This window comes from Falco rusticolus, chromosome 5, assembly GCF_015220075.1.
Source record: "Falco rusticolus isolate bFalRus1 chromosome 5, bFalRus1.pri, whole genome shotgun sequence".
Lineage (NCBI taxonomy): Eukaryota > Metazoa > Chordata > Aves > Falconiformes > Falconidae > Falco > Falco rusticolus.
This window is the reverse complement of record NC_051191.1, coordinates 78273595-78290093: the sequence shown is the minus strand read 5'-3', so window position 1 is coordinate 78290093 and position 16499 is coordinate 78273595. Positions and strand designations below refer to the sequence as shown.

The 16499-nt window shown below is 40.0% G+C and overlaps 1 protein-coding gene across 4 annotated transcripts in view; it reads right to left on the bottom strand.

The window, feature by feature from the left end:
- The window catches only part of FBLN1 (fibulin 1), an 81823-nt gene that overhangs the window by 48852 nt on the left and 16472 nt on the right, over positions 1–16499 (bottom strand). For all 4 annotated transcript variants that reach the window (XM_037388071.1, XM_037388070.1, XM_037388073.1 and 1 more), the window contains exons 3-5: positions 10692–10827; positions 4426–4597; positions 1841–1900 (exon numbers count right to left, since the gene is read on the bottom strand). In XM_037388071.1, the coding sequence (XP_037243968.1) occupies positions 1841–1900; positions 4426–4597; positions 10692–10827 (368 nt within the window). The remainder of the gene's footprint in view (positions 1–1840; positions 1901–4425; positions 4598–10691; positions 10828–16499) is intronic.

The window sequence follows — 16499 nt, the reverse complement described above, 5'->3', positions numbered from 1 at the left end:
TATTAGCTGCATTAGGCTTTATTTTTAGCCCATCACTATTAGGACCATACTCCTGAATTACCTATACCATATACCATTTTCCTATTCAGCAGGCAGGAAACATGAAAGGGAGAAGGAAGAGGGTATTGTGGGTGACAAAGGCTTCAGGGAACTTGAAGGAACCAAGACTTACTACTGGGGTACTAAGGACCTAGTGCAGGAGTCACAAAGGGTGTGAAAGAGAGCTGAGGTTATTTTGGCAGACAAAGAGAGAGAATACTGTAGGAAATTTACACATCATCTGGATCATCATCAAGAAAACTTACTTTTTTCCTGATCTTATTAAAAGATATATTTATATTAAAACCATTCAATATTCTCACAATAGAGAAAAGTTTATATAGTTCCAAATGCTTTTTGTAAGAGTATTGATATTCTTAGCACAAATAGAACCTGTCATCTTCCGTTTTTCAGAATGGCTAAATAGGCATTGAACAAAAGGTCTGAGATAAGCACAATCAATGTGGGCAAATAGAGCTATAATACTTCAAATTTTTCAATGAACTAAAATATTTTTTTTTACAGTGCATGTCTCTATGAGGACAGGACCATTAAACCACCACAGAAAATCAGTTCTCTACGCAGTACTGGCAAAGACAATGACATGAGAAAGAACCATAGTTTTGAGGTTGAGATGGACAGCTACCACCTTCTGAACCTCTGCTAATCCTATGAGCTCCTGCTGGCCACAATAAAACCTATTGTGGCAGTGCTGGAAGAACAGAATTAATTTTCTCGTATACCATGAAGGTGCTCCAAAGCAAACTGCTGGTAATTCCATTGCCTAGGAAATTGAAGTTTCCCCTGGTGAAGTTCAGAAAACCACAAGTAATTTTGACATGCCAAATTCATCAGAAAAGACACTGTAGACAGAAACTCTAATTTGTAATTAGTCATACCAATCCATCTCTTGCAGGCAGCCGATTAACTAACAAATCCAACAACTGATTACATAAAGAAATAATGCTAGGAAAATATGTAACACATTTTTCTGTGTCATCTCTTGTAATTAGCAGCTGAGACAAGGAGGAAAGCCAGTGCTGGCTTTGACTAGCTAATGACCTAGCAGACATTTCTATCCTCTCTAGAGTGTAATAGCTGTACCACATGCAGCACAGTAAATCATCTCTCAACTGGAATATAAGTCTATTAAATTGATTTTATCCTAAATACATTACTTAGTTCTGAAATGCTTGTAGAAAATAATAAATCACGGCTGTTTTAAGTTTATAGACATGTAAATCACATGTGACAAGCAATAAATCAGAATACTTAGCAGAACAATATCCCAATAACGCATTCTTCCCAGGAGGCAGAACAGCCTGACTAATGAGGACAATAGCTGCTTTTCTTCCTCTTTTTCAGGTGATGCATCTCAAAAGGAAACAAGTTTCATTTCATATTCAGTCATCCTGATCATCCCAAGAGGAGAACAAAAGAATGCACGTATTTAATATAGGATCCCCATGTTCTGAAGAATCCAAAGTAATCCACGGGTTCAATGGGTAACACCTCTGAGGTACTGCCCACTAGCAGTTAAATGAAAGTGAAATGTATAGTCTAAGCTTCAGCTGGGTAAGAAAAACTGCACTATGGGAGACAATGCCTCCCTTGTATTTGAGAACTATTAAGGCATCACACGGTGGCCTACTATTTCTTAGAAGGGATCTTCATTTTGTTATTTTTACCCATAACTAGCCTAGGCAAAAGGTTTTGGCTAATCTCTAGATCTAAATTTGCTTCACTTTTACTGCAGGCAACCACAAAAGAGCTAGCTAACAGGACTAGTCACCTGGCTTACCTCTGCAGCCATCATGCAGATAAGGATCTTCTTGGTCTAGTTCCTCCTTTGAAATTTCAACTAAAAAGAGGAGATATAGGCATTAGAGGAGAAAGCACTTTTCTTCTCACAGTAAAAAGCTGCTTGCTTGAGATGGGACTCAGAGCGGGGTTTTGGATAAACCAGGACAAAATTAAAAAGTGTTATTTACATATTTTACGGCTATTTCATACTTAAATTTGACATTCAAATGCATGTGGCCACAGGGCATTTTCCATTAGACTGATTCAATACGCAAGTCACGCTGTGATCATAGATTAAATATGGACCAACATTTTCAAATGCAGGCTCTTAACACTAGGCTTTTAACCAGAGCTTAACCTCATTTTCATAAGACACGTTGTTGAGGCATGCTTGGCTTCCACTGGCTTTATAGTAGCTTGGGGTACTCACCGTTTTAATGAAAATCAGATTAACCTCAGTTATTTATTTAGACTTTATTCCAAAAAGAACTCCACACCCAACTTCTGGGTACCTACTCATGGCATTCTTTCAAATACACTTCATATACCTTAACTCAGAGAGTTTTGATCAGCAGTACTTCTTACGTGCATGTGTCCCGAGAGCTCTTTCTCTCCACACAGAGAACATAAAAGGGCTGAACACATCCACTGCCTGACCCCACTGCTTGCCCAAAGGGCTAGCTAATGGACTTGCTCCAATCCTGCCACTCTGAATGCAGGGGAAATGGTAGGTTGACAGCGAGATGTGTAAAAACACAGTCTCAGAATACTCTGGTTACTGAACAGGAAGCTTAGCTGCATTTCAGTGATTGTCCATAAGCCTTTCCAACCAGCCATCACTTACAAGCAAATAACACATCACAGATGTGAAAGCAAGATTTTGTGCAGTGGCACAAGGCTGGGTTGGTACACTGCGTCCCTCCAGCCACAGGGGTACATTTTGGTCACACAGAAGCTAATGAAATCAGTTTGCCCAATCTAGTCTGATTTTGTAGAAGTCTCTGGGGACACTGTACCAGAGATTACATGACTAAGAAAGTGTCCTACAGGGAATCAGTCAGCTTACCGCACCCTCTGCAGCAGAATGCCTTGCGTATGTCCTGCTTGCATAACACAAACACAAGGTGTTAGTCCAAGAAGCTGCCTTACAAAATGGAGACTGATCTGCCCTTCATGACTAACAAAAGTCTATTCATGTTGCTTGCTCTGCCTTTCAACAGGCAATTTTTATTGTTGATAGGGAAATCTGACATATGTTCAACCACCTGCTTGTCTCTTAGTTTAATGATGAGAACATTGTCCTGCCCGGCTTGACACGGACCCATCTTTGCAATGCATAATGGTTATTATGTCTGCCATAACAATCACACTAGCCATATACATAATGGTTATTTGTGTGCCACTTGCCCACAAGGGCAGATGGGGAAATACTGTACACTGTGCTCATAGTTCTGGATTTTCAGGTGCTGATATATTTCCCACATCATGCAGATACACCGAGTCTGCAAATTTTTTGTCATTAGCACAGTGGTCTAAGTAAAAGGTATGTACCAGTCCAGTCAGTCCAACCAGTGCTACTGGACAGGGGAATGCCCCTGCTAAACCACAAAGGAATTGGCAGGGCATTTCTAAATGTTACTCGATACACTGACATAAACCAGGTTTTGGAAGACCTGAAGCAAGTCCGATAACACACTGGCTCAAGCAGACCAACACAAGCTGTTATGGTGGGGGTTAAGTTTAAGTGATTGGTCAGGATGACATCTCCCAAAATCTGTCACTGGTGATCTCCAAGTCAGACTCTGTGTTTTCAGGGCTCAACTGCCCATGAAGGAGGCAACACTACACAGCATGACTCCTCTGCAGTTTCAGATCTGCCTGCTAACTGAAAAAGGCAAAAAACCCACCACACCCAGGTCTGTAAGGGTCAGTATGTCCACGCTCGTTCTCTTCAGCTCTGTGGACTAGGTATGGAGAAGGGTATCAGGAGCTGCTGCCATCTAGATGCCCCTTTCTTTTGATAATATTGAAAGAAATAAAGATACCATGCTTCCTAGAAATGTTCAGTTCTCCCAGACAGTCCAGGCATTTCAAACGCCCTCAGTTCGTGAGCATTTGCCTCTCACACAAAAAGCAATATTCGAATTCTGCTGAGCTGGAAAAGGCCACCTGGCTTTTAAATCCAATTAAAAGAACTGGTCGTTGATTTTCTGTTTAATTAAGGCTGTGGGCAAAATAATTACATTTTAATTATTGTGTTTATTTATAGATATTTTGATATTAAAATAAGCTATTAAAATTAATACTCAGTTTCTAAGACAAGACCATTAGTGGACAAAATAATCTGTCTTACAGTTAAGTTCTGACACCATGAACTGAGTGACCACTTTCCAGCTCTTTTAGCCTCCTGTGGTATGCAGTGTTACAGCTATCATTATAAAAAAAACCGAGCTCCAAAACATACATTATTGAATTACTCAGAGGAGATCTCAAGTTAGAAGAATTCCAACAGCAACAACCTAAAGTACAAGCACTCCTTGTATCCCATATCATTTTGTGTATCAAACTTGCAACATAAAATACCTTGCTCCTTTTTAGGAGCATCATCGCTGATGGACATATCAAGGCCTTCTTGACCCTTCACACAGCAAGCTCTGAATACAATTCCACACTGGTATCCTATCTTCAGGCTGGGCTCACAACTCTGTCCTTGAATTTGGGCAGCCTTTCCCAGCAAGCAACAGTAACAACATGTCTGTTAAGAAAAAAAAAAAAGAAGTCAAATCCTAGCCTTGAACAAATCAATGCAAATGTCAGCAGTCAAAAGTGTTATCTCACTTTGGTGAACTGATGGAAAACTTTCCGCAAACTCTTTAAGAATTCCTGGTATACTTAAGCTCAGGCATTTTAATCTGTAGTTGAGTTCAGTGAGCTCTGCATCTGGCCTACATAGAGCCCAGCACAAAACCTGCATCCAGTTCTCACAGATATTGCATACGTGTGAATGTGTGTGCAAAGTGAAGTGGAGGACCAGAATGGTCCACACATGTATATGAAATTTCACTGCTCCCTGCCTGCATAGCCCAGTTTCAAACACCAGCAAACAGTAAGAATTGTTAGCACCTCTGCTTCCCCTTTGTGTCCAGGTCAATTAAAATGGAACACGATCAATGAATGCGTAATTCAGTTTATAATTAAACTGCCTACTCAACTTCCCAGCAAAAAAATACCCGTCTGAGCTAACAGACAAACAAGCCAGAAAACATGATTCATCCAAGGGTAGTGTTAACAGGTCATAAAGAGAAGCTATTCTGCTCTGAAAAACAAGACTAATAGTCAAACATTATTTAAAAGCATCACAGTCCTGACATGGCTTTCAGCAACAGAACACGACCTGCCTCTTCCAGACCTGCTGAACTATGGCCTGGGAATACACCACAGTAGTGAACACAGGTCAGGTCAACCCCATGGAGGTTACCTTCAGTTTTAAATAGCGGGGACACTGCTGATTTATTCAGTTTTCCTCCTTGCTGTTAGAAAGCAGTGAAGATGATTGGTTCTATGGAACTGGTGTCTGCCAGCTGCTGCTGTCATGTAAAAGCAGATTTAAGCTTTTATTGTTAATTTTATTATTCCTTCAGACTCTTTTTTTGCTTGAAGAAGATAGCCTGTGCCATTAAACAGAGCAGATGGAATATGAAATAACTAACCATTGAACTAAATTCCTGTAATTTGGTGTTTTAAGCACCCCATCTATTGAAAAGAAAGCAACTATTAAATTTCTTTCATTATTCTGAGATGTATACCCTTGCCTATATTCTAAGTTTCCCCTTATAAGCTATTATATACGTTTCTCTCTGTACTGCTGTGAATTTTAAAACTGCAGTTTTAAAACATAGAGCAGTGTGAATGTAAAATAATAAAATCCTTTTTCTTGTTTCTTCAATATTTTTTTTTTTTTTACTTTACATCAGTTTGAAGTATTTAAGCATGCTTTGTACTTTGTCTTTAAATACACAACTGAATCCTTGCCCTGCTGCAGAAAGCTGTACGGCAGGAACTCTCCCCTTCTGGCCACTGCTGAGGTCTTGTTTTCATGTCCACCATAACATTAAGATACATGTTTTCCCTTATCAACTACTGTTTGGTGGGATGGTTCCTCACTACTTTTCTTACTTGGTTCTTGAAATACTTCCATTCAGTGGTGGATGCTCTGCTTTCATCACTATTACATCTGGGATATTTCCATCTTTTCTGGCTTTTCTGGATCACTTTAGAAACAGATACTCGATTGCTTCCAAGAACTGCAACATTTCTGAATATTTATTGTGTCTAATGTATCTAATATTTTCCCGAGACATCCTTCTCAAAGTTTTTAACATCTGTCTATAATTTCATTAGATTTCCAATTTTCACAATCATAAATTAGAAGACAGAAATTAAAACTGAGCTGAAGATTCGTTGTTGCACTTAGGCTTGCATATTTTTGACATCCAAATATTATTCAAGTTACTGAATACAGAAGATACCTTGCCTAATTTTGACATTATATACTTATGGATATCCTCACTGGCTTCTACTGTTAGGCATATGAATTGACGCAATGTATTTCTTCATCTTGTCACACGATGCTCAAATTGGTAGTTACAGAGTTTCTCTGCATTTTTTTGTAAAGACTGATCATTAACCTTGCCATTCTTGACATGCCGAATAACATTATGTTCTTTAATTCTTCCAGGTTGAGCCACCACTTGAAAGATCTCCGTCTCCAGCTAATATGAATATTCAAGTAGAGAGCTTGTTAAGTCTTGCAATGACTGTAAGAAACTTTATCTTCATTTAACATAATTGTATGCACTGAACCATTTGTTCCAACCTATATTTATTCTAACCATGCATGATGCATCTTGATTAACATCTTGATAATGATAATAACTTATGTTGCTATACCACAGCCAAAATGGTCTAGAGATGGAAAGTGTCAAATGTTTTCTTAACCGATGTTTATGGTAACTGGGTTTTAATATCGACCCTAGATGATTCTGCACTGGCAGTCCTAAAGGCTAACATTTCCTATTCAACTAAAGAAAAAAGATGGAGAAGGTGATGAATAGCCTTGTGCCCAGAGCACTCCCAGGACTTTGTAGACCTGCATATGTCTCCACACATTTCACATGTGAACTTGCAAAGTCACCTTTTCTTTCAGCTCTCCCACTGTGGAATGGTACTCATATAGCAGTGATAAAGCTAGTTTAACTGACGGTCATGGAGCACTCCGGTATTCTGAGACACAAAGCACTATGTCATTGTAACGATCGCTGTCCTGGTAGGATTAATCTCAACATTTCTTTTTTCACTCTCACCGTTTCAGGGTTGTTAGCCTGTTCTGAAAGTTTGGATCCTTTCGTCCTGCGTGCAGTCTAGACTCCCTGCCAATTCAGTTCTTGATGTGTTTGCAGCCCTTTTCACCAGGTTGCCAAATGCCCCGAGGCATGCTGCGATGGCCCGTTTGCTAGAACCATCGCTGCCTTCAGGGGTAGTACAACCTATATTACATACTTTCCTGTAAGCGTGCATTACACACTTACTGCCTGTAAGCCTTTGCTGCTTAGTGATTCCAATAATAATCTCAAACATTTTTTTCTTTTGCCTCTCCCCTGTTATTAACAAAAGCCCATGCAAGCTTCAAAGCCATGCCTTTATTTTCGTGTTTGGATAGGAAGCTGTGTCCTACTTGAAGTCCTCTGATCCCTTGACTGCTCTTACACCTTGCCTTTTCACAGAAAGGAATAAAGATGGAAGGCGTAAAGGAATTAAATAGTTACATGTGAGAAACTTGAAGATTTATTTTTGCTGTGATTAGGAAACACCTGGAATTACTTTCATCATTAAGCTCTCTTAATCAGTTAAATTTTATAATTGTTCTTTATTACTTGTATCGCCATTTAAGTTACCAGATTTGAAAGGGTGAACCATGCATTAAGACTGCTTTTGCCTATCTGTCCACAAGAGGTCTCTCCCTTGCTTAAATCCAGACTAACTAGTAGATGCTATGAAAAACACTGAAAAAAATACAAATAATTCAGTGCAATTTTTCAGAACTTTTGAAGATCTAAACAAAACAAAACAAAAAAATGCTCAACACCCGAAGCACTGAAACTTTTGTGCTTGCCTAAGATACACAACAAAGTATTCTTGACAAAACTGGGGAGATAAGGCAGTACCTTGATCTTTGGAAAAAGAAAGTGCCTATGACAAATTTTTGGGAAAATATCCAAGCGCCTTAAAGAAGGTCAAATTTCTACAAGCTTCTCTCTTCTGCAGGGCTACTGTGGTAGAAACTTTCAGAAAAGCATTTCTACATCCCTGTATCAGCAACAAATCTGGAAATGGATCACTGTCTTTTGATGAAGATTTTAAAGATTAATATGTAGTTTTGCATCCTTTTTTTCAGGGCAAGAAAAGCTACGCTTCCAAAAATTGGAGTAAAACTATGCTCATCGTTACCTATGTCTACCGCCTTTAAGTATGAAAGCTGAGGCAAGTGTTTTCAAAATATGGTCTTTTTATCTTCTTTCCAATCACAAGTTTTGGATTCAAAAGAAAGATTAGCTGCCTCATTTGCTGCAAAGTGCTGTGATTAATCCTCTTAATTGCATTACTAAATTACTAAATCGCTCTTTCTGCTTCCTTGAAGGAGACAAAGAAGATCCAAAAGATTTCCTATGCTACGCTAAACAAAAATGGACTAACTCGGGCAAAATGAGATTCAAATGAGACAGGTTTGCCACCAATGTAAAAGTTTGTTTACCAGAGCATGGCACAATTGCCAGATACATTGTATGTCTCAGGGTCATCAGATTCAGAATGTACTCAACCAAAGAAACTATGAATTGTTCACTAATACTAGATCATGAAGCACCTGTGTCCATCATGGATCAAAGAGATTACCTGCAAAAATACTCTTACACCTACCTTGGTACAGTTATTAAGTGTAGGATATTCCTATATTCCTGGGGGGAGGGCAGAACATAGCTCACAAAGATTAAGTAACACCGACTGTGTTTGTACCAGTAAATTAAACAGGGACAGAATATGGGCTCAGGCGTTGTCCCACAATCGTGCGTAATGTTTAAATATTAGCAAGCTCTAATGGCAACTAACATCCTCCCAGACAATGCTGGAGCATATTTTGGGGTTAGCACAGGCCAGGGAGCATTCCCAACGCCCCCCCCCCCCCCCCGCACTGTGTTTTACAGGGGAAAGACATCAGTGATGTGACATGAGCTGTGCTGAGACATTTATTCTCAGGGTCAGAGATCAAGGCCTAACCCATTTTGTTTAATAATACAGCTGTCACCATGAAAACTTGCCATCTATAAAGAAGTCTGGCTATTTAAAAAACCCCACCATCATTAACTGTTCTTCCTCATGCTGACAAGCCCACATAGGGAAACATCAGCCAATTGATGGGAAATGGGGTTTCCTTAAACAGTTGCATTCTGTTTTAGAGTTGTCCCATGACAGGTGTTTTAAAATAGCGTTGCTGTTATAAACCTGTCTCTGGTAGCAAGCACTTGAATCTGCACAGCACTCGCCATCACAGTCCTTGTTCATCTGTTCACAGCCCTTCAAAGCACTGACACAGGGCGCTAAATATTTTTTCATGCCACATTCAGATTGAGGTGGACAGGTTTCCTAATGGAAAAAGCTGCACAGAGGTATCTCCATGCTAGGAGCAAGGCATACCCTGGACATGGCCAATAGGTGACCTATGTCCCCTCTGGGGGACACACTCCGCTGTGGGACAAAATCATGCTGCACTTGCAGACAAGTTTATGACAACCCAACAATGCCAGCCTCATCAGCATGTGTTACCTTTCTTCTGCCCACAGCAAGAACATGGATTACTTCACAGCCCTGGCACCAGCAGCATCCTACTGCCAGGAACATGATCAAGCCAGCATTTTTAAGAGGTAGAACTTGTGAGTCAGACATTGTCTGCCATCTTCTGTTATATAGACTTTTTAAACTGTATGAACCAAAACATTCAGCTTCGAGCTGTGGGAAGAATTAAAATCACTCTCATCTATTTCCACCACCACTGGAAGAAATGTGTTAATGGGTCAAAGCTGTTCATGACTGGGTCATTGTCAAGGTCACTATCTTACTGGTGGAACTTTCTTCCAAAACCACTGCACAGCGGTATGGATATGCTCCTTTTCAGAAAATGAGGGACAAAATAATAAAGGTGGAGGGCAGGGCACAGATTAGCTAAAGATGCCAACAACAGGCATTTTTTAGTCTAATATGAAATGCTATTATCACAAGCTAACAGATGTCTTCATTCAACTGTAAATCGAAGTCATGTTAAGTATGGACACATACACCAGCAGGAATTATAAGTATACTGAGAGGATTAACTTCAGTCCCACCCCTTTGAACCACCAATACTAAAAACCACTGAGTTCAACCTTAGGCCATGAAGTTCTAATGAAAGCTAAAGTCTGAAACAGGTCTCACCCATCACTTCCTACCCTGTTGATGTCTTCTCTTCATGCAGAAGTAGTTTCCTAGTCAATTACCCATTCAAGACTTCCCATTCTTTTGCATCCTACCCTCTGCCTCTGCTAAAACGCGATGACACAGTCTGCTTCACTCAGCCAGAAACTGTTTCTCCCAAAGCAGTACAAAGCAGACAGCCTCAACGGAGACACAAGGTGTAGGTAGGAAAAAACTGTTTATGCACACCAAACTGAGTACAGCGACCTTCAGGTCAACCCTTAATACTGATCTAGACAGTCAATACAATTTCTTAAAGATGAACAGGAGCAGCTCTGATGTCTTACCTTAAAGTACTCAGCTTCACAGGTGGAATTGTCACCAATATGTGAATCACAGTCCTCGCGCACATTGGCAAATTCCATCCCGTCTGAACAGTACTGCTTCTCCAGCTGACTGCGGCAGCACTGCACCTGCGTCATGCTGACAAAAGGATGGAAGCCATGGGAGAAGAATGTCACATATAGGTCAAGAACAGGTAATGCGAGTTTTAACAACTAGCACTTCCACTAGTCTCACTGAAAGAGGCTCCTGTGGGCACACATTTTAGTTACAAAGTAGAAGTATTCTCTAGGAGTAGGCAGAATGTTCAGAAGATACGTTTAATACAATTTAACTGCCTATCTACCTTGCACTCTGTCATAACATTTTTTTTAATAAATGAGTAACTTCAACTACATTTGCCACAGGGCTCAAGGTCTCCGGGACTTGCACTCTTGCACATTTTGTGACAACTGGTAGCTGAACAGAGGATGGTGAGAACCAAACCAGTACTCTGACTGACAGAAAGGAAAAATCAAGCCCTAGGTGTTGTGAGAGCCTGCAACCCCACGGCCAGCCTACCGCTGGACCTGCTGCCCCTTGCTCAAACAGGTATGGCATGCTGAAGGAAGCTCAGCGTGTTGCTCTGTGGGACAATTAGAAGTGAAAATACCAAGGAAAGTCATAGCGAGAAACAGAGTGTATTGTAAGCAAAAGGCGAAGACAGACAAGGGAGAGAAGAGCATTACAGGGCAGGAAGTTGTGGAGAGGAGACAGGATAAAAGTCTGCAGGAAATTCAGGTTTGGCAGTTCCACTGTTCGTAAAATCATTCTATTTAATCTCGGTTTCAGTGAATAAATTGAAAACTCCTTCCTGTGGAAAAAAAACATATCTGTGTGAGGAGGCTTTAAACTCCTCTACTCCTGTTGTTACTGCCACTTGAATGCAAAGTCCATTGAAGGAGGTACCTTCTCTCTTTACACTCTTACACTTTGCACTCACTGTTTTCATGCGTAACTCTGCTTAGTTTGACAGTGTTGGAAGTGGAGCTTGCAGTTTAAAGATCTTCCACCACTACCTCCTGTAACAGACACTGGGAAACAGAAAAAAAATTGAAGAGGAGTAACAAATCAGATTACACATACAAGGACATAAACATATCCATGTGTTTTGTGATAACCCAGTTTCACTAGGAATAACGTTACCTGGGTTGCTAGGGGGAAAAGAAACTATCCCAAGGGCAACCCAAGCTGATAAATTCTATTTATAGTACAACAGGGATACCTAAAAGGCATGCCATGGTATGTTACAGCTCTATAAGAAATGCACAGAAAAACTTTATAAATTCACTTTTATACTCATCAGCTTGGGAAATCTTACACATCTTACAGACCAGCAACACAGAATGCATTCTCTTTGCTGTTAAGAGTATTCACCTGCTTTTTTTCCCCCTCAACTTTAGGTACTTGAACCGATGAGTAAAAACTTTTCAAGGGTTACCTAGAAATACATACAATTATGCAAAGATATCCAGCAAAACAACACCCTTTACTCTTAAAAATCCTTTATCTACACCATTGGAAATTTTGCAAGTATAAGGAAGAGAGGTGGGTTAGTTGCACCACTGACCTACAGGGTTCTCCTACTGTCATCTGAGATAAGTGGATTCCCATGCATCATGTCTGAAGGAGCTTCCCTGCTCTCCATGACCATAGCATGAGCTCTCTGCTCCCAGGCAGCATGAGGGACCCCCTCGCTCTAAAACCAGGCCATCCAGTCCAGCCCATCAAAAGCAGGGGACACGTGGGTACTGGGTTCAGTTTCTCCATGCCTATTGGTGAGGTGAGATTGTTGAGCTACATTCCTGAAGATTCCTGATTCTTATTTATTGGATTTTGTAATGGTCTGACTGTGCAGTTCTCACTCGGACAAAAAACAGCTATGAGATTTCAATGCATAGGAACAAAAAACAGGATAAGTTCATGAACAAATTGCTCAAAAATAGACTCTAAAGTCATAGCAAGAAGTTAAGCCCAGGACAGTAACTTTATTTGGCAGAATATCTGAAGTTTTTTTATATTTGATTTAGTTCCATTTGGAAGAATATGTAGCTTTTTTGTTGCTGAAATTCCCTCTGAAACAGAATTTCCATTCCCGGCCCAGCTCTGGGGTGGTCTGAGTGTCAGGACTTTGGAAGCCTGTGAAACCTGAACTTCAAGCCCAAGAGTGCAGGAGCTGAGACTTTCCAGCTCCTTTAGCCTTCCAAGTCCTGTTGAGAAGCTAGATATATTAGCCACAGACCAACAAACAAACAAACAGCGGCAGTCTTTCAGTAGAGCTGTTTGATTTCCAGTGTGGCTTTTTTTCCCCCCAAATACAAGTAATCTCTTTGAAATCTCTGACAAACTGGCAATTTCAACCAAAACAAAAAAGTTTCTTAAAATGTTTCCCACAGCTGCATTCACAAGTCATGTGGCCCACCAAACTGTAATAAGGAATTAAACATCAATTGAATACTAGATTAAAATACCATTTGTTCATTCTCAGAACAACAACAATAAAATCACACTTCATTGCCCAAATCCTAACAGTGAAGTTGCACTGGTAGCAAATATTGCTTGAGACTGTAAATGCTTGTGTGGCTGTAACAGAGGTAGAAATCCTTGAGAGATGGCAGAGAAAAATGCTAGAAAAATCTGCACCATACTAGTCTTCCAGCTGCAACTCAGCCTGCCCAGCTGACCACCCCTTCCCCTTTGCACACCAGCCCACGTGCTGATGGCCGCCAGAGCGTACCACCACAAACCCTTCAGACTCCAATACTTCTGAGACAAAGAATCCCTCTCCCTGTCTTTGCTAAATTATGGGCGTCTCCCAGGCTTATACCCTCATATAATACATAACCAGTTTCTGCTTCTCAGTGCGGTAAAGGAGTCATCCCCACTGGCTAATAGGACATCTAGATTTGTCTCTGTGTAAAACCTTTCAACTCTTCCTGTGTAGCACTCCTATTAAATTCATGTCCACAGACAGCTGACAATATTGATCTCTAAAAACCCAAAAAACTATAAGAGTACTTTCCTGTATTTTTTTTAATTACTCCTAATTTAAAAAGTCAACTACTTCCTCCTTATCTGCCATAGTCTGATTTTCAGTTAATACAGTCCAACAGAACTTTACTGAAATAGTTATATGTTTGCAATATGGTTGAAATCTTAAAACACTAAATATGGAATCTCTAGGAGCATGAGGCCTCATAACTGACATTCACTCAGGATACGTCAGCTAAAATCATGCATCTCTGAAAGATGAGTTTTATTCATAGCTCACTAGTGAACAGGAATCACTCAGACTTTTTTTTTTAAAAAAATCATTATTCTTTGCTGCAGGTGCTGATCTAAAATTAAAGTTATTTCATTACCAGGTAATTTGATTATAAATCAAGTTAAGAAATCATGTTTTATGTTCTCACTTTTACTTTCTGTTAAAATTTAACCAATGCTACTGATCTTCATGAAATGAATTTCCAGCTGAAGATCTACATGCCCATCTACCACCACAATCCATTCACACTTCTTATTCTTTTTCCCCAGAGGATGCACTCCTAAACCAGCACAGATTTCATAATCACCTCTTTTTCCTTTCATTTATTTCCATAAAGGCATTAAATTCTACTTGGCTCTGAAAACAATGTCTTTGTTGTCAATCTAATTTCATTAACCTTTGCCTCTCTCCTACTTACTAGCCCACTTTCAAACTACATCAGTGCTATTCATGTGCACAGTGGAAGGTCTTGGACAAAAACAAGTTTTAAAACAAAGAAAAGGGAATGATTCCACTTCAGAATTATTTTGCAAAAACAAGCTGGGTCTTCCACCCTTAGACCTTTCAGTTTGCAGTTTAACATGCTACAGAAATGAACTTAGAAAATTAAGAGCAAGACCTCTAGTATTACGAGTGACACTGTATGACAAATGAAAATAATAAAGAGCGCCTCCACAATGAAAATATATACATTTGATCATGAAATTAGCAAAGGGCTCAAGTAAATGATTCAACAACCCTCAAAATTAACCAGCTGCAATCCATAAACAACCTTTGTAGGTTACATAACAAAAATTATCTTGAAGGAGAAGGGTAAAATTACATTGATATCATATATTATGTAGAGAAACAATACTGATAATCTTGTGGCAGAGGAGGACCAAGTTTGACATTATTCACAAAGTGAAGTAAGCAACTTATCCTAAATGACTGGCAATAAGCCCCTGGCAACACAGCAGACTGTTCTATCCCTCCAGCTGTGAAGCCCAAAATCTTGGTGATGGCATGGCACACTTAGCATGCTACAGAGAAGAGATAATAATTAAGACAGACAAGTTCTCCAAAAATTACTTTTAAAGAGCTTTTTCCAGCATAAAACCGCCACAATTTTGATGTCCAAAATCTCAGGCTCTTTCAGACTTATAATGGCATAATTCACTAAACATCTATCAGCAGTTGAGCATCTGGTGCCTATCACTCCAAACACTCTTCTTGCCTTATCACTTCCTCGTGTTCCCATCTGAGTCTGCATCCAAGTGCTGCCACTTGTCTCTGCTTGATAACACAGATCACCTTTTTGTTCTGTTTTTGCACAGTGCCTAGCAGACTGTTCTGTAGCTTCTTCTTTCATGCATTCTTGCAACACTAATAATAAATTATGTTATTCCCAGTGTAACTCCAAAAAGACTTTACACAGTGCTGAAGGCATGCAATTCTCATATGGAGGCATGCTGTTTCTGATCAAGGAGCTAAGTTCACTTGCTAAGAGCTCTGGGAAGGGGAAACTCTTCATTATGAAAAAAAGAAGATTTATTGGGTGGGTTGAGTTCCAAAAATAAATGGCAGCTCTTTCCAGCTGCTCTGAGTTTAACCATATCACAAGAAAATGGATGAATGGGCAAAAAGCTGCTGTTAGGACAGCCAAAGATATTATTAAAACTCAACACTCATATTTACTTGAGTCATGAAGACACAGCAATGAGGCGTACTCATTTCTGGGACAAGCAACCACAGTAACTGATTGCAGACATGACTGGATGTTGAGCCCAGAGCCTTGTTTCAACTTAAATGCAGCTGAGTAACAGCAGCCAGATTGATCAGATGAATCCTTGTGAACTTCAGACAGGGGGCTGCCTCACCTGTGGTATAGGAGAAGAAAGCGAGCACAACTGCAGTTTGAACTGTACCATATTCAGCAAGTGTCACTCACATTGATGGCAAGTCCCTCAAAAACCACAAGAAAATTTGGGGGAAGGATCCTAAAAAGATGCTAAACCCCAGAACTGTCAGCTTGTTTTTAGGATGCACAGCAGGTAGGAGAACGTCAGCGCTTGCATGGAAACCCTTCTTGATTACTACAGATGTGCTTTAAAAGTGGTTGGGAAAAGGTCAAGGGGGTGCAATTCTAATTCAGTAAGGCAGCTTGTTCCACACACAAACAAAAGAAAAGCAAAAGAAACCCCAGCAGTGGGCTTTCTTTAAGGGGAGGACCGAATCTGACATGCCATTAGGTTATTACTATTCTAAGCAGAGGATTCAAAGCCAGCATGGAAGTTCTTGCGAAGTGTTGGGGTACATACTCACATCCAACCTGTTCTGTGTTGCATAGTCTTTGCAAAGTAACTGCACAACATCATTTTTGTTTCAGTAACTTCATCCAATCTGCTCACTTCACAATGTATTTTTCCCTTGCATTCAACTGCTAACCTTGCAAACCCAGTCTCAAATACGCAGGGCAAACAGCTCCAATTGGCATGAAGTAATATCTGTTTGTACATACAAGAGGCCG